The sequence below is a fragment of the Primulina huaijiensis genome, chromosome 15 (genome assembly GCF_012295235.1).
Source record: "Primulina huaijiensis isolate GDHJ02 chromosome 15, ASM1229523v2, whole genome shotgun sequence".
In the NCBI taxonomy this organism is placed as follows: domain Eukaryota; kingdom Viridiplantae; phylum Streptophyta; class Magnoliopsida; order Lamiales; family Gesneriaceae; genus Primulina; species Primulina huaijiensis.
The window spans coordinates 2,677,216-2,699,073 of NC_133320.1; the positions used below are offsets into that span (position 1 = coordinate 2,677,216).

General features: G+C 33.8%; 2 protein-coding genes, 1 long non-coding RNA gene and 1 pseudogene across 8 annotated transcripts; 2 read left to right on the forward strand and 2 right to left on the reverse strand.

Annotated features, from left to right (window-relative positions):
- The first annotated feature begins 2,168 nt into the window (after positions 1–2,168).
- LOC140958615 (LOB domain-containing protein 10-like) lies at positions 2,169–5,763 on the forward strand. Of its 6 annotated transcripts, none has more exons than XM_073416131.1 (5): positions 2,169–2,432; positions 2,539–2,595; positions 3,084–3,175; positions 3,263–4,372; positions 5,568–5,763. In XM_073416131.1, exon 4 carries the CDS (start codon positions 3,290–3,292, stop codon positions 4,289–4,291), a length of 1,002 nt encoding a protein of 333 aa, XP_073272232.1. In that variant the 5' UTR covers positions 2,169–2,432; positions 2,539–2,595; positions 3,084–3,175; positions 3,263–3,289; the 3' UTR covers positions 4,292–4,372; positions 5,568–5,763. The 6 variants fall into 6 exon arrangements, with proteins under 6 accessions (XP_073272232.1, XP_073272231.1, XP_073272234.1 ...); XM_073416130.1 differs by having other exon boundaries at positions 2,169–2,398; XM_073416133.1 differs by having other exon boundaries at positions 2,169–2,398; positions 3,084–3,132.
- Positions 5,764–8,603: 2,840 nt separating this feature from the next.
- Positions 8,604–10,415, forward strand: LOC140958812 (methyl jasmonate esterase 1-like; annotated as a pseudogene).
- Positions 10,416–10,603: 188 nt separating this feature from the next.
- LOC140960359 (uncharacterized) lies at positions 10,604–13,320 on the reverse strand. Its single transcript, XR_012172154.1, has 3 exons — positions 13,251–13,320; positions 10,900–12,241; positions 10,604–10,836 (listed from the first exon to the last, which is right to left on the reverse strand). It is a non-coding gene; the product is annotated as an uncharacterized lncRNA (long non-coding RNA).
- A 906-nt stretch (positions 13,321–14,226) lies between these two features.
- On the reverse strand, positions 14,227–15,316 carry LOC140959867 (dof zinc finger protein DOF3.4-like). Its single transcript, XM_073417903.1, has one exon. The coding sequence runs from the start codon at positions 14,996–14,998 to the stop codon at positions 14,303–14,305; it is 696 nt and encodes a 231-aa protein (XP_073274004.1). The 5' UTR covers positions 14,999–15,316; the 3' UTR covers positions 14,227–14,302.
- Between the last annotated feature and the right edge of the window lie 6,542 nt (positions 15,317–21,858).

Genomic DNA, 21,858 nt, shown 5'->3' on the forward strand with positions numbered 1-21,858 from the left:
GTTACTGCACTGTATAATTGAATATGTATTATTTTACTAATACTTCGTCATATAATGTATACACTATCGTGCTTACCATTTATGNAAAGGGAAAAAAATTACTATAGTATGTTATAAATTAATTAAAAAAAATATTTGACCAAAGTTACGAGTTTTCGAAACCACATAACTTGATGCATCGAATGTCGAAATCAAGTCTGGGAACAAAAAAAATCCAGAATGAATCAAAGAAACATCTTTTTATTTGTTTGTTTATAGCAAATAAGGCCTACAAGATCTTCACATCATCTTTACAATAGAATCAATACAATGAGAAAAAGGTATAATCTCATTATCACAATTCACATAACTAGTCGAATATTTGTCATGTATCATTTTATTATGGTATGATATATGGATATCGCGTATGATTATAACTCGATTTCGACTATATCCATCAAATTATTTTGATTTGGAATAAGGAATTTCTTAAACAATCTATATTGTATCTTGTAAAAACAGTCGACGTTGTTGCTAAAAATGAAATAAAATACCCAAGTACATATTAAATTGCAGGGAAATACACAAACATACAAAACAAAGAGGTTAGGGTAAATTAATTTAATCATGAAAAAGGCTGCGGGCCGATAAAGATTTAAGGATGTGTCACTTCATTTTTTAGAAATTCTTTTGTGTGGGCCATTTATAATTGCTATTGCCAAGGTGCTATAAATGCCAGACCAATATAAAATTCCAACTGTGGTAAATAAAAATAAAAATTTCCCACATGAATTAGGTCAAAGCTGTTGCAACCATATTTGAACAAGTAAAATATAATCACATTTTCATCTTAAAATTGTTCCGATTCTCGTGCAATTTTTATGGTATTAGATTAGATATAAATTTCAGGTTTAAAATTGTTACTTTATTGTGATCAAGAAGACAAAATAAAATTATTCTTAATTAAAACACAATAAAGAAACATAATAATTATGGAGGGATATTCGTAATTTGTATATCATATAGCATCGACTAACTATAGAGTATGTCTCTTGTGAGACGGTCTCACGAATCTTTATCTGTGAGACGGTTCAATCCTGTCGATATTCACAATAGAAAATAATTCTTTTCATGGATGACCCAAATAAGATATTTGTCTCATAAAATACGACCCGTGAGACCGTCTCACACAAGTTTTTGCCCTAACTATATCCAAAACCATGGGAGAAGCTAGAAATCGAATTTTTTTTCGCTATTGAGTTCTTAATTTATTTTTAAAAATGATACATAAAATTTCAAAATTTATAGTATCAGAGACAATCATCAATGACATGCAAAACCTAAATTAGATAAGTAAGTACATATGACCTAGTTTCAAATAATAACTATAATTATAAAACAAAATCCAAAAAATTAAATGCAAGGTCACTAAGAAATAAATTAAGAATAAGGCTAAATGTACGAGTAAAATATCGTATAACGATATTTACAACAATTATATCGTAAGATTTTGTTATTATATCGTGAGATTTTTCTATTATTTCGTGATATTTTGTATTGAATTTATCATGGGATTTTGATAAATGAAATTTTTGTAATGAATTTATTGTATTGTAAGAATTGATGTACAAATTTGATTTTATATATAGCATAAATTAAAGGCAAAAACTTGTATGAGACAGTCTCACATGTTGTATTTTGTGAGACAGATCTCTTATTTGGGTTATCCATGAAAAAGTATTACTTTTTATGCTAAGAGTATTACTTTTATTGTGAATATCGGTAGGGTTGACCCGTCTCACAGATAAAGATTCGTGAGACTGTCTCACAAGAGACCTACTCTAAATTAAATTACTCCAACATTACTGTCGGTGTCTTCATTCTTTAATTAATTCCAAGTATGCTTGAACTAATAAAAGCTCCTCAAATGTGGTAAAAAAAAAAAGATACCGAAACTCCAAGGGCCTAAATGAAATACAAATTAAGAGGGCAGTTTTGCGTACGGAGACAATGGGGTTAACTCAGCATTTTCTCAGAATGAAAATGAGAGCAAGCCCTTGAACGCGATCCAGCGGTCAAGTATTCTCCTTTGAGCACACGTGGACGAACCAGATTAACCCACACGCTCTTGCATAATACAAGATCAACTTCTGAATGATAAATACATGAAATTTCACACATATTTACACGCACTCTCTCACACACATATATAATGGCATAGGGCCTTTGGCGTATGATCTCTCCCTCTCTTCAAATTGATCCAAAATCCGAATTTTCTCATCTCTCACGAAGATTATTTGTGATATTTCGTCGTTTTGATTCTGAAATTCCTTACATTTTGGGATCGCAAAGGTTGAAGATCGGATCAAAGGTTCTCTTGCTCGAATCCTCGGCCTCCGCGCTCTCCGATGTGAAGAAGGTCCGCTGATGCATATTTTCCTCCATTTTCTGAGGTTTTATTACGAAAAAAATGAATCCGATTGGAGTTTATTTTTTTATTATTTAGCTCTTGTATTGCATATTCTGTGTTCATATATTTTCTGTCGTTTGATTTTGCAGGTGCTATGGTTCTGAGCGCTTCGGAGAGAGTGATTTAAGTATATTTTTGTTCAGAAGGTAAGAAATGGCGAGACGACTTCATTTTTCGTATAGTTTTTCTTCTTTTTTTTGTATTTATCCTCTTTTATTTACCGTATTTGTTTCCTTTGTTTTTTTTGGTGAGTTGGTTTAAAGATTTAGATAGATGAGATTTGGTTACAGATAAGGAAAGATCTCGACGTGTGAATTTAGCATAGAAAAGAAAACTGTATCGGTCTTTTTTAAAGTTTGGATTGGATTTTTTTGATCCACTTGGATATGGAAATTTTTTTTAATATCCCCATCTTTTCTAGTATTCAAAGTTGATATAGTTATGGAGGAGAAGTGAAGAAAAACCTCCTTATCGTTTTCTCTAGTTACAGTCTGGCAGTTACTACAATTCTCTCTTTTTTTATATTTAATTTTTTTTTTTTGATAAGTTTGGTTTGATTTTTTTCTCCTTCTGACTTTGTTTATTTATTAAATCAATGCTTTGGGTTTTAAGTATGGATTAATTGACTTTCCAGCTCGGCTTCGATATGCTCAATCCTTAATTGCTTCACTTCTCTTTAATCGGTGAGAAAGAAGAACGAGATTTCGCTGAATACCAAACAATACAGTAATCTTTTAACACTAATTTTTTTTTTCTTGCGGTGATTCTTGGGATATGTTAATTGATTGCTAGTGATTCTCATACTTCGTACAGGATAAAAAATAGTTGAAGGCTTAGAAGATGTCTTCCTCAAACTCTCCATGTGCCGCGTGCAAGTGTCTCCGGCGGAAATGCACGCAGGAATGTGTGTTCGCACCCTATTTTCCACCGGAGACACCTCAGAAATTCACCAATGTTCATAAGGTTTTCGGTGCCAGTAATGTGGCGAAGCTTCTGAACGAACTCAACCCAAGCCAGCGTGAGGATGCGGTGAATTCATTAGCCTACGAGGCGGATTACCGCCTTCGAGACCCGGTTTATGGATGTGTTGGCCTTATATCGATTCTGCAGCGTAAGCTCAAGGATGTGCAATGTGATTTAGAAAGTGCAAAAAAGGAATTGGCTGGATATATTGGGCCTTCAGCTATGTTGCCTATATTGAATCACCAGGGTTTTATGCAGCAGCAACATCCGAACTACGGGACAGCTTATCCGGTGATGCCGTACAATATGCACCCGATTATGGGAGTGCCAACAGCGGTCCCACATGGGGGGAATTTGATCATTAGGGAGCCTCAGCAGCACCATCAACAGCAACAACAACAAATGCTTGAAGCGCAGCATTTGGCGGCGGTGGCCGCTGCCAGGGAGCAAGAAATGCTGAGAAATTATGAACAACAGCAGCAGAATGATTTAGTGATGTTCAACAATGGGTTTGACGACACCGGAGTTCAGGTTGCTGCCACCGGATTCAATCAAATGCCTGAACCGGCAGCAGAAGCAGCTATGCATCCTTCCTTGGCTTTGGGCTCTTATGAAAACCACCAATATCATCATCGTATCCATCAACAAGCGCAAGATCTTCCGCATTCTCAAACCCATCCACAATCTCATCAGCCGTACCAGCTTCAGCTTCAGTCAAACGAGCTCCTGCTTCAGCAACAGACCGCTGCAACAGCTCACCATCAGCAGCTGCTGCAGCAGAAACAGCAGCAATTAGCTCAACCGCAAGCCTCACACTCCCAGCCGCAACCGCAGAAAGAGAAAAGCGAAGAGGGCAGAAGCATTGATTCTTCGTGTTAATCAAATTAAACATCATGTCCAAAAAAAAAAAAATCAAAAACGCCCTCTGAGCTTTATTCTTTCAAATAATCCAACATCCAGGTAACTTCTTTCTTCTGTACCCTTTTCTTTACTGGTTTTATGTTACATGTTGCTTGGTTTCGTTCGTGCATTTAAATAATTCTCTCTCTTCCTCTTTAATCCAATTAATGCATCAGAGGTGATGTATGATCACTCGCGCGCATTAATGGTTGGCCATTTGGAATTGTTTTCTTTTGATAGCAGAAATTTACTAACTGTCGAATGGCAGTAGGGGGTTGTTATGAGAATTATTGTCTTTTCACAGCCCAGACATGTCTTTATTCAGTAATCATGATTCCTACTATAAAACCCAAGTGCCCTTTGCATATGCTGCCTCATCGGTTTTTGCCTTTTATGTGGGGTACAATGTGGGAGCCAGATTTAGCTAAGCATTTTCACTCGACAGAATTGGTAGTACCATAAAGACAAAATTGTATATTTTCTTTCCTGGTCGTAGGGTTTGTTTTCAAGCTTTTATGTTATTACAGAAGTCTTTTTGATTGCTAATTTATTAACTTAGTAGATCCACTGATTAGTTCATTAATTCTTTTCAATTGTCTATCTAAAAATTAGGTTCTAAATTCTAGATTTTATGTTTCGTGCAGCATTTGTTGTCACCTGGCATGATGGGTCGGATATAAATTTTAAAATCCAACCAAAATTTGGGGGAAAGTATTTTAATAAGATATAATTATCCGGATAGAAAATTGACTTGCTACAACGTTCTCATGATATCACAGTTGGAAGGCAAAGAAACAATAGCATAGACCCAAATCTTATCCGAGTTTGGCGTAGTAGATGAGCTATTGATTAATAGTTAGGTATTCAATTTTTTTTTACTAACATCTTCTTGATCGAGCCTGTCGCATATGGATTATACAATGTGGTTTATTTGACTAACATTGTTTAAAAAATATTGTATTAGCTTGAGAATTTATATATTATACTCCGAAAAATAATGAATATCAGTTCCCATATACTAAAAAAACAATAGAACAAGTTTTCTTCATTGAATTAGACAAAAAATCAACTTTTTAATATTGTTTCTGATAGGAAATTAGTTGTAACCATCAAATTTAATATCGAAAAGGATATATTTTATAAATTTTTAGGTACAAATTAAGAAACAATAATTTTTTTTTCTTCTATATTTTTTTGTCCGAAATGTATATCTTGACTATTTATTTATTACTGACTGGTTTGGCTTTTCTTGCAGCAAATTTTAGGCAGGGAACATGCGTTGAAAGTAGAAAAAGGAGTAGGGTGAGAAGTAAAGGGAGAATTGTGAGAGTTTGTTCACATTCGATCGTCACTAATCAGTTTTCTTTCATCCAACTTTTTGGGGTTTTTGAGAGAGAATTTATTCAAGGATACATTTCAAATCATATATAGTAGTAGTATTTTACTTTCCAGTTACATTTCATCATGTTTATTCTCTATCTTTTTAGGTTGTTAATCTTCTTTGTATTTAGGGTTTACTATGTGACAATTCAATTTTATGTGGCAACAAAACAAAACTATTTTTTTTCTTAAAATTAACAGATTATACACTTTAAAAAGAATTTTTCTAAACTAATTTATCATCCATATAACTAAAATTTTAAGTTAGCCTTTATCTTTTTAAAACAGAAACATAAATATAAATTTCGAATATTTTAGTGTTATAGTAAGAAAATTGTAGAATAGTTTTTTTTTAATGGTCGAATGGGGTTTTCGAGACATATTTTTTTGGTATAGACAAATTACTTTAATGAGTCTTAAAAGTGTGAGATGAAATACACTCCATACGAGATAGATTTTAATCTATTATGATTAGAAAATAAAATTTTAATTAATGCTCTTATTAAAATATAGAGTAGATCGATCCGTTGAGAATTGAAATATGATAACACCTCCATTGAGAATTGAACTCTAAGAAAAGTCACATGCACGTGGCCCTAATTACAGCAGAAAAGAATAATAAATTTATTATTATATAAACAAATTCTCTGTAAAATTGTGCTTAGATTGACAGATTTTAGATCCATAAATTTTAAATATATTTTCAAGAAGTAAAATCATAAACTTTAAATTCATTTCTTATTTGTCTGTATAATATATCATGATAATTAAATTGAATTTCAAATTCATCTAATAATAATGTAATTTAAAATTGATTCAATTTTGTCTTACTGTTATATAATTAAATATTATGTTTATTTAAAATTTGATATATTGTTTTATTATAAAAATAAAATTTCAATCTCTCGGAAAACAATCTAAAATGTTTCAAACGTATTATTAATTTTCTCTTTTTGGAAGCTTGCGATTATTCCAACTCGTGGATGCATCAGCTAGTTGGTAAAACGTACATATCACTATTACTTATTCCGGCCGTACTTCTAAAAGTCAGATTTACGTATAATTTTTATCTTTTATGCAAAGCTTTAAAGATTTTTCTATTTATTTTTGGACGTATTTGATAAGGGACTTTGTCTTATTACGTTTTTTTTTTGTTCATACAAAACCTAGTTTACGCTGAAAACATAATTTTGTGGAGAAAATATAGAAGAATGTTCTAAAATTTCAATTTTACCACATCTTGCTACAATTTGAAACCAGCATTCTGACTTTAAAAAAAATTAATATAGTTATTAATTTAATTTAATGGGTAATCTAGCTAGCTTTATATGATATTGTTTTGTTCCATCAAAGGATCTTTCTAGTAACCATTTTAATACATTTTTAGATATAAAATGTGCTCGTTTGGTCTTCCAAGTCTTTATTAATGTCAAAAATTGCGGTTAAATTATATTTAAAAAAAATCCGGAACGGGATTGATAATGATGGATTTTATTTTTTATTTTTATTTATTTCAAGGTAAAATAAATTTGCACGTTTCCGTATAAAAGTACAATTGATTTAAATATATACGTAAATAGTCAATGTGTGAATATGTATATATCTATACTAAATATATATAAATTAAAAATCTCTCTAAAAAAATAATATTTTTTCCAGTCTCGATTTGGGTCAGCTTACTAATTTAATAATTTCAATAAATTAATCAGATAATAAATTTTCAGATGATCCTTAAATAAATCTATAGTTTTGTCAATAGCATAAATAATTCTTTAATATTACAAGCATTACTAAGGCAATTTAATAAAATATGACTAGATTGTTGTTTTTTTTCCCTTCTGAAATTTAGTTCTATTATTGATGTTCTATTCGACTATTCTATATAAATTAATGGTCCCGCCAGCTATTATGTATTGTTTTTTCTCAGCCCTTTTTTTGCAAAATTTTGATTTTTTTAAATAATAAATTTAATTTTTCTATGTAATTTAATTTTCAAAACAAAATGAAAATTCTGTGTCATCAGGGACAAAAGGAATTATACACGACTGAGTACGTAACACCATTAATGAATGATCCCTTCTTTGTCAATTTACTTAAATTAATGCTTCCTCAGACATAATATACACTACCTATCAGTGTGTGTTTGTTTTGTTTTTTGTTTTTCCAACTATTTCTTATATATTTGTAGTATGGTCATGAACAAGTGTATACTTCTTTCTCAATATTAAATTATTTAGATTTTACTTTATCTCATATTAATATCAATGTATTTCCAGGATGAATTAATGTTGTAGTATGGTGAACAAGTGTTTTTGAATTTGCAAAATATAAGATGAACATTTATTTAAGTACGAGAGATTCACATGATCTAAAAATTTTGAAGTCACCTGGTGAAGTTCGCCCCATGAACAATAGCTTCCGAGATTATTCAATCTTCTATTTTATTAAATTTTTTTACTCCATTTTCTATTTATTATCACATTTTTTTAGTTGGGGGAAGTCACATGGAAGGAAATACAAAGTAATAAAAATATATGTAACCATCTAATAAAGGAAGATGATATTATAAAAACTAAATTTGGTGTTTTTAAATAATACTTCAAAACAACTCTCATGACAACGAAGGGTTCATGAGTTCAAACTACTCTGAGAATAATATCATAACAGTTGATCTAATAACTCATGTTTTTACGACATTATCAGTACCGACATTAATATTATCCATACGTTCAAATATGAATAATTGAAATGTATCGATAAAAGGATTATTTTTTTTAAAAAAAAAAGGAGGATGTATGGGCACGTAGGTCCTACGTCGCTTATATATATTAAGGATTTATCCAGGTTGAAACCCACTGTTATCATACGTAAATGTGCTGATTCATGTGCAGTAAACCAGAAAGAAACAAAAATGGAAGAGGATAAGAAACAGAAGCACATTGTGTTGATTCATGGTGCAGGGCATGGCACCTGGTGTTGGTACAAAGTTGCGACGCAGCTCCGATCCCAACCCGGTGGGTAACAGCCCTGGACATGGCTGCAGCTGGGTTTAATACCTTGCCTCTGTCGGAATTGAGCAGTTACTCCGGCTATTCACGGCCGCTAATGGAGTTCTTGGAGGCGCTGTGGCCGGAGGAGTGGGTGATCCTTGTTGGGCATAGTATGGGTGACCAGGTAATTTGGAATATTAAGATCAAGGAATTCCTACTTTTTAAGCAAAATATATGGGCTCGTCATTGCTACACTCATATCACTATTTATATTTTCATACATTTAAAATGGAAACATTCCAAAAATAGAAAGTCTAACTTGATTTTCCTATCAACTCGAAATTCGCTCATAATCGCTATTACAAACTCGGATAATTAAGCATGTTGAGTTTATAATCGTTAAAGCCAACTATTTGAATTTAATTATACTTATTTAATTATACTTGCTCAAATCTATTACATTATATGTTTGTATGACTCCCAGTTGTTAGAGTATATTCTAGTCATGGGATAATGACTCCTTAGGAATTTAAGGCTATGTTTGGTTTGAATGATATGATTACAGATTAACACATAAATGATAAAAAGAATGATTGAAGTAGATAATGATAAAATAATATTATGTTTGGTATGATTATTAAGAATGAGATAAATAATAATATTTTGATGAATTGACGAAATTGCCCTTCCACTTTTGCGACGGTGGTGGTTGGTCAACGGTGTGATTGGCAGTGACGGCAGCGGCAGGAAGAGGGGGTGCTCGGCGGTGGTGGCGGCGACTGGCGTCGGCAGGCAGGAGGAGGAGGTGGTCAGCAGCGGCGACGGCCGGTGGGGGTCGAAGCGGGTGATCGGCGTCGAGAGGCAGGGGTGGTCGGCGGCGTGCGGCGGTGGTCGGCGGCCGGTCGGTGGTGGTGAGTTTGGATTTAGGAGAATGGTAAAATTGAAAAAATAGGATGGGTTAAAAGTATGATAAATAATCCTAGGGGATGATCAGTAGTGATTATTTTATCCCAGTTAATATAACCTAATCATTCATAGGAGGGATTGACTTGATTAAATAATCACTCGAACCAAACAAGGGATAAGGTCGGTTAAAAATTCATAAACCCACCTTATCCCCCTACCAAACACTGCCTTAAAGTATACACATAGAAGTCTCATGTCATAATCTCCCTATATGTAAACCTATATTGTCTGCAAAGCGTGTAGTACAATCTTTTCAGCTCCATCTCAAATTCATATTTAGGCAGACGCTGCGATCTCATGACATTAATTCGTCCAGATGCTGCGATCGGATCTCATTACATTAATTTCGATGTATTATTTTGTTGAAAACGTAAGTATATTTTACTTTTTATATCCAATTTAGTATCTAAAAAACAACTTTTAAATTTTGGATTTTAAAACTCTTATTTTTCTCAATGTGTATCAAAATTTTTGGTTTCATATTTATTAAACACTTTACGGTTCATATTTGTTAATTTCTCTTATCATAGGATTTCACTCTTGCAACCTTGCTGGTGAGACCGGTAGGTTTCTTCGGAAACAATGTAGAATTTTCCGAAAAAAATTACGGTTCAGTTCGTCGAGTTTACATGATTGTTGAAAAAGACGCTTTAATATCAAAGAAAGAATTCCAAGAATAATGGATGATCCAAAACAATCCACCGGATCATGAAGTGAAAACGATTTGTCGATCAGGTCACATGTTTATGTTGTCGAAAGCCCAATAAAATTAATTTTGTATTTGTTTCCAAGAAATTATTGACAAATATTGCTGAAATGTGTGTGAAGAATATACACGCATGGAGTAAGGTGTGCTAGAATATTGTTTGCCGTATCAACATGCATGCATGCATTCCTCGTACTCTTTGGAATTTTGCTCAAACATCATCATTGTAACAATGCATTAATAAAACGATCGAATCAACGTTCCATTATATTATACATCAAGCTTTTTAAATAAGATCGTAATTCGTATCAGACGTCAAACAAAGCCTCAGATCTTCATGGGTGCATTGTTTGTCGTTATTTTCTTTTGAGCCGACCAAATTCAGGGAAAATTTAAGGAAAATGAAAACAGCAAGTCTTTGCAGATGAAGAGACATCATATCCAGTTTTTCCTGGTTCACAAATGCTAGCCACAGAAGAATTCTCATCAGGCTTTCCTTCAGATAATGGCTTCAAATTAAAGTACTTGTGCATAAGATAACATACCTTTGGGAACTAAGCTTGACCATTAGCATCTGTTTTTATAATATCAATTCAGTCGACCATAGATGCCTATCTAATGCAAACAAATATGTAAGAAAAATATAAATAAAACACTAACATGCAAAGAAAAATAAAAGATCATTGATTTGACAGATATCTGCAGAAGGCCTCACTCCATCTTCCACGTGGTCTATTTGATCCACGAAGGAGCTAGCAGACAAAACTGAAGAAGAATGCCACATAACATTTCCATCTCTCGGATGTACAAGCTTTGAGTGAAGTGAAACATCTTTATCAGAGCTTCAGCATTACAATCAACAACAATCTCACTCAAAATTCCCATGAAACATTTAATAACAACGAGCCAACAAAATCTAGGTATATTTTCATAGTTCTGCTATCACAATACTGTTTTAGATATTGGAGTATGGTACGTAAAACCAGAATTATAGCTGTCACAACATAGCATTTAGCACTTTCAGGTTTCGACATCAATGACCAATTTGGTATCGACGAGTCATAATTTGAATTTTTTTTCTGCCAATGCACTAGCTTTACGTGAAGATGAAAGAGTGCAATCGATTGTCAATTCCAAGAAAAGACACAACAGATGCATGAAGGTTTCCCAACCGCTCCCCTGCAAAGAAACACAATGCTAGAATAGAGAACACAACTAGAGATGCCACACTTGACATAAATCATATGGTGCCACGGATTAAACATACTGGCGCAATAAAAAAACTTGGAAATGGCTACAAAAGTGTTCCCCGCTGAGTGTTGAGCACATGGATTGTTGACGGCAAACAAGAACACCTAGAACAAATAGATAGTGAAGAGAGTAAGTATTAGTTATACAAGAAAAAATCAAGAATAAAAATATTAGAAAAATGCCATCAGAATGACTGCGTACAACCAAGTGTCTAACTGCTTAATGATCCAAGCAAATTTCAGACAGAGAATTTCTATTTCAATCTTTCAAGAGAGCATTTGGTATGCTAGTACAGGAAAAGAAAGAACACTGTAACAACAATGCAATTAATCAGAAAAATGTCGCATTGTAGCTCATTATTAAGCCTGAGCAAGATTTACCAGGTCCCCAATGATTTTAGCCAAACAATGGCGATTGTCCGAATATGAAGTCGCGGGAACTAAGAATTCCCCGGTATCACAAAGCTCCAACTCCTGGTAACAAATTTTCTTCTTTATAGAGGGAAATAAAAGTTTTGAAACGTACAGAATTCCATTTTGTGCCGAAAGGTTTACAGAGACTACAAGCCTCGTCAATATCAAATTTTGACTGGGAACCGAATTGCAGGTGCGTCCACTTATTAACTTGTGTGAACACCTGAAATTAAACAATTAAAAGCAAGACGCCTTATTCAAGGAAAAAATTATTCAAGAAATGGATTCAAAATCCCAAGGACAGTTCAACAGTATCTGTATCCATAAGCTGAACCTGAGATAGAGCAATTAAAATTAGTTCTTTTTCCGATTCTTTGGTTAAAGGTTCAGCTCCAAGATATAGCGAAGTATAACAATAAAATTTCAAGGACCGTAATTTTTGGGAATAAATAGACTATTGATGATACACCGGGATAGCCCGGGTCATGGGTTGTGCTCGGATCAGGGGTATGAATTGTGCCCGGGCTTTTAGGAAAATTCCCGAGACAATTGGTAATGCCCCCATCGGTGCCTGGGTCATAGACGACTCGAGATATTAAATAGATAGCCCAGATCAAGCAGAATTGCAGAAAGAGATCATAAGCAACAAGAGGCCCGAGTTCTCGGGTGGATTCCCGGCTGATGACTCACTACCCGTGAAAGCCTCGATATGAGCACCGCAGTCAAGTACGACAGTAGGGTAGGGTGTAGGCGGTCGTCCTATCTATGATACTAGGTGGTTGACAAAATCAGACAGAGATGTGACTAATACGAGATTCGACATGTCAGGATATAGGGTACAATCAGCCACTCTACTATAATTAGTAGGTAGTACGAAGAACAAGGTCATCATTACTTCTTCTACTATAAATATCAGGTTCTCTTTTTGTATTTGGGGATACATCCATTTTTATTGCCTACACTCTTACACCAATATCACAACTATCACTTGGTTACATTGGTCTTTTGTTGAGTCATTCACTGACTTAAGCATCGGAGTGGTCACGCCGGACACCCCTCCGGCGCCCATTTACGAGTTCATCTCCTTGTCTGCAGGTCACAGGGAAAGCCATATCTCACATTGCTCTTATTCCCTTCATTATCTTGATAGCATATCCGGTGGAGCACCGGATCCGGCTCATCCATTTCACCCGGATCACATCAACTATAAAAAAAGTGAAGAAGCTCGTTACTGAGAAAGGGCGAAGAGCGCCGTCGAGAAGTATAAATTCAGGCCGACGAATCATTCTCCGGTGATATTTCGGCATCCAATAAAGTCTCATTTTTTAAAAAGCAGAATTCGAGCACAAACTATGTTATTCAATAATTCTCGTATTAATTCAGTAATATAATATAATAACTATTAAATACATTTATGTCAAATTATAATTTATTCTAGAATAATAGTTCAAACAACATGCACTACTGTTTCGAGCCAAATGGGAGCTAAGAATGCTCCACTATCCGATAATCAAATCGAAATTATTTAAATAATTTAAAATTATATATTTAGGAAAAAAATATTTCACAAAAAAACCGTTTTCTCGTAATAAATTTTCCTATTAGAAAGTAGGGAATTTAAGCCAAACAAATTTTGGTCTGTACGTCCGACGTTATTTTAAAATAAATGGCTATGCATAGACTGCAATTATTCAAGTAAATTAATATTGGTTGTTCCATTCCACTAACGTTTTTAGTCATTTATTTTTATCGATTTATAATTGTATCATTTTAAGGTTGTCGTCCCGTCCTTGTATCCATTATTTAATTTTCCATGAAATAATAATAATAATTATTGTAATAATAACACAAGATTTCATTTATTAAATATTACGAGACGTTTGGGCCGCCTGCGTGCAATTTAAGACTCCTTCATTTATTAAAATCTAATTTCCTTATTTCTCGTGAAACTTTAAAGAATGCCAGACTCAATGTAATTATTGTTTAATAAATTACTATATTTAGTTTTATATTAGGAGAAATGTTTGTTATAATTCGAAATATCATCGCAAATTTAAGATCTTTATTAATTAAAACTTTTAAAAAAAAATGTAACCATGATATTAATACTTCACATCCATTACATTATATAAATCTAAATGTGTGCATTATCTAAAATACTCGGAACTTTGAAAAGTTGAAATTAAACATGATTTATGAAGAGCGAAATGTTTAAAGCTATAAAAACTTGGAATATATTGTCAAAAGCAGAAACCAAACATTACAACGATGAGAAAATAATATTTCATTTCAAAACACTACCCGGCGTGGAAATAGCAAGATCTGGAAAACTGAAACAATCCCCACCACCAAAACCACTGTCCCCGTTCTCAAGCTGCCACGCATGTTCCGACACGCTCGCCGTCACAACGCCACCGGTAGGCGCCGAAAAGGGCCAGACCGCCCTCCCAAGCCCGAAGCCTACGTCATCGAGACCAGACCCGAGACCGAGCCCGAGACCGAACCCACCCAACGCCAGAATCCCCGACGTCCCTTGAGTGTTCAAGAGCGAAGTGTAACTCCCGCACATGTTCAACCCAGCCTTGGGATCACCGGTGAAAGGAACCGCTCCGCCGTGATCAGCCGTCAGGGGGACCAAGAACTGGGAACCCACGGTGGGAAGGTGGCGGAACTCATGATGGGACGACGAGATGGCTCCTGAGCTGGTGGTGGTAGCAGACACGGCACTGGTGCGAGACCGCTTGGCATTCTTCCGGCTGCCACCCCCGACGGGTATGTCACGGAGTGTTCCCCCGTGAGTCCAGTAGCGTCGGCACGACTTGCAGAAATGCCTAGGCTGGGAGAAGTTGTAGTTGTTGTAGTAGCAAAACTTGGTGTTGATAGAGTCACAGCGCGGGCACGGAAGATGCTCTGGCTCCGGAGGCGGCGCGCCGACATGGCCAGCTCTGGTCGGCTTCCTTTCCACAGCATCACTCGCCATTCTCTTGGGTTGTTTTTCCAGATGTAAGAATGGTCTTAGCTTTAGGGGGGTTTTATTGGTGAAATTTAGGGGTAGAAGAAGAGATTCTGTCTGGGATATTAGTGAAACGGTTGCATGTGTTCTGAAATATTCTGAGAATTTTGAGCAGCTTTTGCAGAGCTAGAGAAGAGAATTCGTATTCGAATGTGTTGAGTCGGCCGGGAACAGGCTTTGTATGGGTCGGCTCCTAAATGGGGGCTCTTGTTTGCTGGGGGATCAATAACACACTCCCCACCTTTTTAAAGTGCTCACCCATTATTGTCTTATTCTTTCTTACCATGGTTCAATTTTTTTTTTAGCATTTAATATTAAGGGGTTGGAATATGTTCTTATTATGGAATAAAATCGCGTACACAAACATTTGTCATTTGTTGGTTATTGTCATTTGTTGGTTATTAACGACCCGAAAACAACGTCTATTATTTTAATTAGATTTGATATGTTTTGTGGATAAATGAAAATAATGTTTTCTATTACATAGATTCTTTGTTATTAGACAATGGAGTAAAATATATATACAAATAAAAATAACTGAAGTTAACATGCAAAAATGTTGGATAGGGACAAGCGGAAAAATACCAAAGGACAGAGGCGGGAAGGAAGGAGCAGAACACACTGTACGCGTGTAACAAGGTTTTCTTTGACTCATTGGTATGTAAAAATCAAGAAATTTTTTGTATTAGTGATTCAATTTTTAAATGTACTACTTAGTTTGAATTTTGATAAATTAACTTAAGATTACTTCAAAGAACTAAAATTAATTTTATTTTTATAAATAGCATCCGATAATAACTGCATTTTCCTCCAAAAGAATGTTGCTAGCTTAAGCTAAGCTTGGATATTAAAAAAAGAGTTCCATTATTTTATTTCAACATGATAACACTTGATTAAGTATTTTTTAAAATAATTAGTAGTCACGAAATAATAATAATAATAATAATTAATGATGGAGAGACAAAATGATGAATGTCGGAATGGCGTGGGGGTGCAATAATTGGGTTGCTTCCCTAAGAGCGGGACCCGTCGTTTTCAGGCCATCTTTCGTACCCTAATTTCCTTGCCGGATTTCTCGTTCCTATGTCCCACCACCCCACGCCTATTCCATCCACACACTTCACGGATACAAAAATCTCACCGATCTTTATATGTTACACACGTCAATTTTAACAATTGTTTGGGCCAAAATAATTTAATTAGAAGTCCAGTTAAATTGTAAAGTCCAATTTAATTATGAAGCCCAATTAAATAACACAAGCCCATAGTTGATCAATTCTTATCAATTCAAATCGATCGCAAGGCGGTGAAAAAGGAGAAGATCGTGGGAGGAAAGAGATGGAGATCGTGGGAGGAAAAAACAGAAGAACGTGAATCATGAGAGAGTGGGAGAACCGCATGGCTGCTGGAAAGAAAAAGAAATCGGCAAACAGAACGACACACACAACTCAACTCTACAGACAAATCTGCAAAATACTCTCTGCAAAAATTCAATCTTCAAGCATTAGTTTTTCAAGTTTTCCAGCATATTTCTAGAATTCTAGGACTTGTCATTTTAGATTTTAGCAACAAGCTATTATATTTTTCAAGTTTTGATGAATTCCTACAGTTTTGTAAATTCAAAATCATGTTAGGGGTTTATTTGCATCAATTTCCAATAGTTTTCTTTTTTTTTTGGCATTGCATTTGTTTTAGGAGACTAGAACTGACGGTCGAATTTAGAATTCACGTCGCTTGAATATTTAGAAGTTAGATTTTATCATTTTCACACAAATCGGTGCATCTTCGCACCTGGCACGCCCGCAAATCAAATATTGTGCAAACAGCAATATTCACAATAAAAAGTAATACTTTTAGCATAAAAATTTCATGAATGACTCAAATAAAATATCCATCTCACAAAATACGACCCGTGAGACCGTCTCACACAAGTTTTGTCTCAATACAAACATCAATATCTTTTTTCTATCAATTATTTATCATAAGTATTCAAAATACAAAACACTGCAAACAAAAAATTCGGTCACAGAGATTTTCACGGTTTAAGCTTAAATGAGAAATCATGATGGGGAAATCTATGGAGACCTAATTTTCAAGTTCACCTAGTAAATTTACCAGAACTGACCATTAATTAGTATCAATGTTGAAAATTTTATCTAAATCTTTATTTGAGTGATATAGGGTTAAAATTGTAGTTTTACTTTAGATCATGCCAAACCACCACCAATATAGAATAGATAGATTTTACTCCGAATTCAGCAGCATCCGATGTCTAACAGGCGATAATTTGTCCTCCTAATTGCAAATCAAGATTTGACGCTGGGCCGATCTCACCTCTCCATTACAAATCAAGATTTTATGTGGAATTTGGACAAAATATATAAAGTAGTGAGTGGACCTACCTAGTACACGATCTAATCCAACTTGCACCTACTAGAAAATTTTTGAAGAGCCGACAAAAAAATATCTATTAATGACAAACGACCAATTATTTTTAAATTTGAAAATATACCATATATCCTATAATAATCAAAAGATATGGAACTGTTCACTCCGTCCAAAAAGACAAAATTGATAAGTCTTTAGAGCATGTCTGCCTCACTCTGCAATACAAAGCACGCCTTGTGTGTGTTTTTCGTTCTATTCTGGTTGTCCTAAGTATACGGTTTCTATTTTAAAATAAAACTTTTTAAAAAAAATTAAGGGTATATATTCAGGAAATATTTGTATACCAAAAACTCCATCTTTAAGTTGCTGGATAACAAAAAGATTGCATGACATGAACCAAACCTTTGAAACTAGCATACCAATATTTTCAAGAACATGAGAAATCAATTAATCCGAAAAGATACGATCTTTGATGGAATCGTCCCTCGAAGAAGATAAATCGCGGGAGATGATCCACGATCTTAGAATTTTAGCATAGAGTCGAAGATTTGAAGGAACAAGGAAACCCAAAAAAATATTTTATAATTCTGCTCTTTGTTTTACACCAAAATACCAAATGCAATAGGTACTCCCTACTCGCTGTGGCCTTTGACAATGGTCCGTAATGAGAACGAGAAGAATTGGGCTGTTGTGGCGAATGGAGAAAGACTACGAATCTAAGCCCAATAAGTTTTATGAGCCCCAAAATATAACTCAATCGTTTTACTTTTGAGTGATGTGAAATGTGTCAAAAGATGATGATAATAGGATCGTTTTGGCACATTCGCATTTGGTAATCGAATTGGAAAAAAAAATATGAGGAAGTATTTTTTAAATGCCAACTATAAGGTTACGTTTGGTTTGGAGGATAAAATAAACTAATGATTAGTATGTAAATGATAAAAGAAATGATTGTGATAGAAATGTAATATATAATGTAAAATTGTATTATGTTTGGTATGATTTTTAAGTGTGGGATAATTTTGAATTTTTTGATGAAATGACAAAATTGTCCTTTCTTCTTTTTTTTTCTTCTTCCACTCCGGCGGCGGCGGTCCTGCAGAGGCGGCGAAGGCGACGGCGGCGGACGGCCGGAAGCGGCGACGGTGGTGGTCGTGGGCCTTTGGCAGGGGTTGCCGGTGGACGGTCGGTGGAAGGAAGTGGTGGTAAGTTTGAATTTAGGAGAAGGGTAAAATTGAAAAAATAGTATGTATTAAGAGTGAGATAAATAATCCTAGGGGGTGAGGAGTTATTATTTTAACCTACCTAATATAACATAATCATTCATAGGAGGGATTGACTTGGTTAAATAATCACGCGTACCAAACGAGGGATAAGGTGAGTTAAAAAAAATAAACCCACCTTATCACCCCTACCAAACACTCCCTAAAGATAATATGAAGGATATACGACATTAGGAGATGGACTTTTACACAGTTTTTGGAGTTTTTTTTTAACGTACACGATGTTCAGAGTCGGAGACAATATTCGTGTTGAAGAATTTGAGTTATCGACTCACGTCTATGTTGTATTGTTGATTGGTGTTGAAGACACGTGGAGAACAACACTGACGTAGAGTGTAGATCGAATAGTGTTCTTTTATTGTTTTTTAGCAACTACGTTTATGCATCTAGTTCTTATTTTGATGCATTTTACTTCCTTGGAGTATCAATGAATTTTGTTTTACTATTTTCACTAGTAATATTTTGGTGTAAACGATTACATAATTTAAATCCGGTCTCTATTTATTCATGTTATAATTGTTAAATAATTAATTTCCGCTGCATGTTGTGTGCTCGTGTTGACAGCACCAGAGCACGACACTAACTTCTGATACACACAATACATTAATTTCATGTATGTTTATGATCAACCCCTCTTTTCAATGCCTCTTTTCTTAATTGCCAAGAATGGATTGTATACAAGTAAATTAAAACCATTTAAATTCATTCGTTATGTTTTAAAAAAAATGCATAAGTTTTGTTTCGCTGAAACATATGTTAATTTTATTATAATTTTTATTAAAACAATAACCACTCGTTTTTTTTTTAAGAAAGTGGATATTGTTTTGAGAGTTAAAGTTTGTTATCTACCTAATATAAAAATAGAATAAGATGGACTCGTGGCGTCATCGAGTCATCATTTTGTTCAATGATACGGAGAAATCCACTAAAGAAAAAGCATTATTTGGCCAAAGGTCAACAAATGAAAGGAGCGTAAGCTTTATCATTATCTACTCGATGCTTAAAAGGAAATAGTGATTATAACATGTTTTTTGGCCAAAGTGTAGGTGAAAAACAAATATTATTAAATTAAATTACATTAAAACAAATGGATTATTTAAACTTTAGTAATTTCTAAACTTTTAAACCATTATCTATATCTAGAAGTGTCGCGAGCCCAAAATTTAGACAAGAAAAAATGAGGTTGTTTTTTAATCATAATTGTGATGTTATAAAATATATAAATTTTTAATTCAATAATATAATTTTTTTTTTGTAAAAAAATATTGTATTTATTCATTGGATTTTTTTTGCCATTTAATTTTCACAATGGGAATATATTGTACTGTAAATAAATGAGTGGCGACGGCCACAATGTTTGCATTGATTACTCGCCAGCTGCTGAAAACAACCTTACTACTTCCATTTGGTTGGTAACCGTGCAGTTAATTCCATTACCAAATCAAAAGTTCTCCATGGTGCATTGCATTCCCATAATTTTTAAACCATATACAATCAATACCATGTTCCAAATCTAGAAAATTGGCACAATGTAAATTCATTCTGTATGTATTCTTGATTTGGTCTATTTGTTAGACTGGTTAACCCTCACCTCGTCCTATCAGTTTTTACTGGACACTAATTCTCGACAAAAAACACAATAGAGATGGGATAGTCTATGCATGACCATATTTGATGTTAATATATATAATATAAGGTAACTTAGAACCTTAAGACATCTCCAAGGCTGCACCAAAAGGTGCAGTCTTTCTTCTTCCAATGGGGCGCAGCCCCACTCCCCTGCGCCAAAACCTCTGCGCCAATTTGGCGCAGGGGCTTGTTTCGTTTTTCTTTTTTTTTTTAAAATTTTTTTTTATTTGTATTTATTATAAATATTTGTATTAAAATTTATAAATATTATTTAAATAATAGTATAATATTTATTTTATTATTTTAATAATTAGATATTTAATCATATAAACTTAAAAATATAATGGTTGATTTTTAAAATAATTATTTACGTTAATTATTATTAATTAAGGACTAATTTGATTTAATGATTTAATTAATATAATTTTAATACAAATGCAAAAAATTTAATATAACAATACAATTCATAAATAAATTGAAAAAGATAATTGAAATACAAATACAACTTGAAACACATAATTCAAATACAAATACAAAGACTTGAAGTAAATGAGTTGGAGATAAAAGAAATATTTCGAGAATATTCTTTTTGGTGTAAGATTTGAATTAAATGGGTTGGAGATGGATGTTGTATTTAGTGTAGAAATCACATTATTTTAGCGTAAAATTTGCACTAAAATAGATTTTGTGGTTGGAGATGACCTTAGAAATCTATCGATAGTCTCATGATATAGTGGTAAAAAAAAATGGACCAGCTTGACATAAATTTTTGTATTAATATATTTGAAATAATGTGTAAAAGGACAACATGAGAAAAAGTTTGGAGCGGTAGCAGTAATAATAGCATGAGTTAAATCTAAATGGGTAAATTTGCAATCAGTACCTAAAATGATTAAGTTTATGTTTTAGTACCTGGAGAAAGAATATTTTGAAAAAATACCAAGAGTACCCTTATTACCAAATTTTATTTTAATCGATCATCGCGCTTCTCGAAAATGGTATCAGAGCTTTAGGTTGATTTATTTCAAACACAAAATTTATTGTTACAAAGAAACGAAATGTTTGAGGAGGAGAATTTCGAAAATTATGAATCCGAACTTAGGTTCGAGAAAATTAATTTACAAGAATTATTCCAATATTTTGGAATATAAATAAGGGAATCTAACTACTGTTAGATATCAGAAACAGAAAGGGAAGCATCAGCACCCTCAGGTAAACTTATGATTCAATCTAATAAGTTTATAGAGATTGTACCAGACTCCTCTAAGCTCTCTTTAGATCTTAGAGAAATCCAGAAAACAGTGCAAAACTATGGCAATATGCTATACTTTGTACCGCAACGAGTTGAAAAAATCCTTGAAAACCAAGAAGAAATTCTTGGAATATTAAAGGATATTCAAACCAGAATTCAGAAACTGGAACAACAACCAAGTTCTAGTAAAAGATCTTCAGGAGGATGGTTACCACCATCATTTGGTACTGAACCTTTGTTACATCAACAAGGAAAGGCCAGAGTGGTGTCAAAAC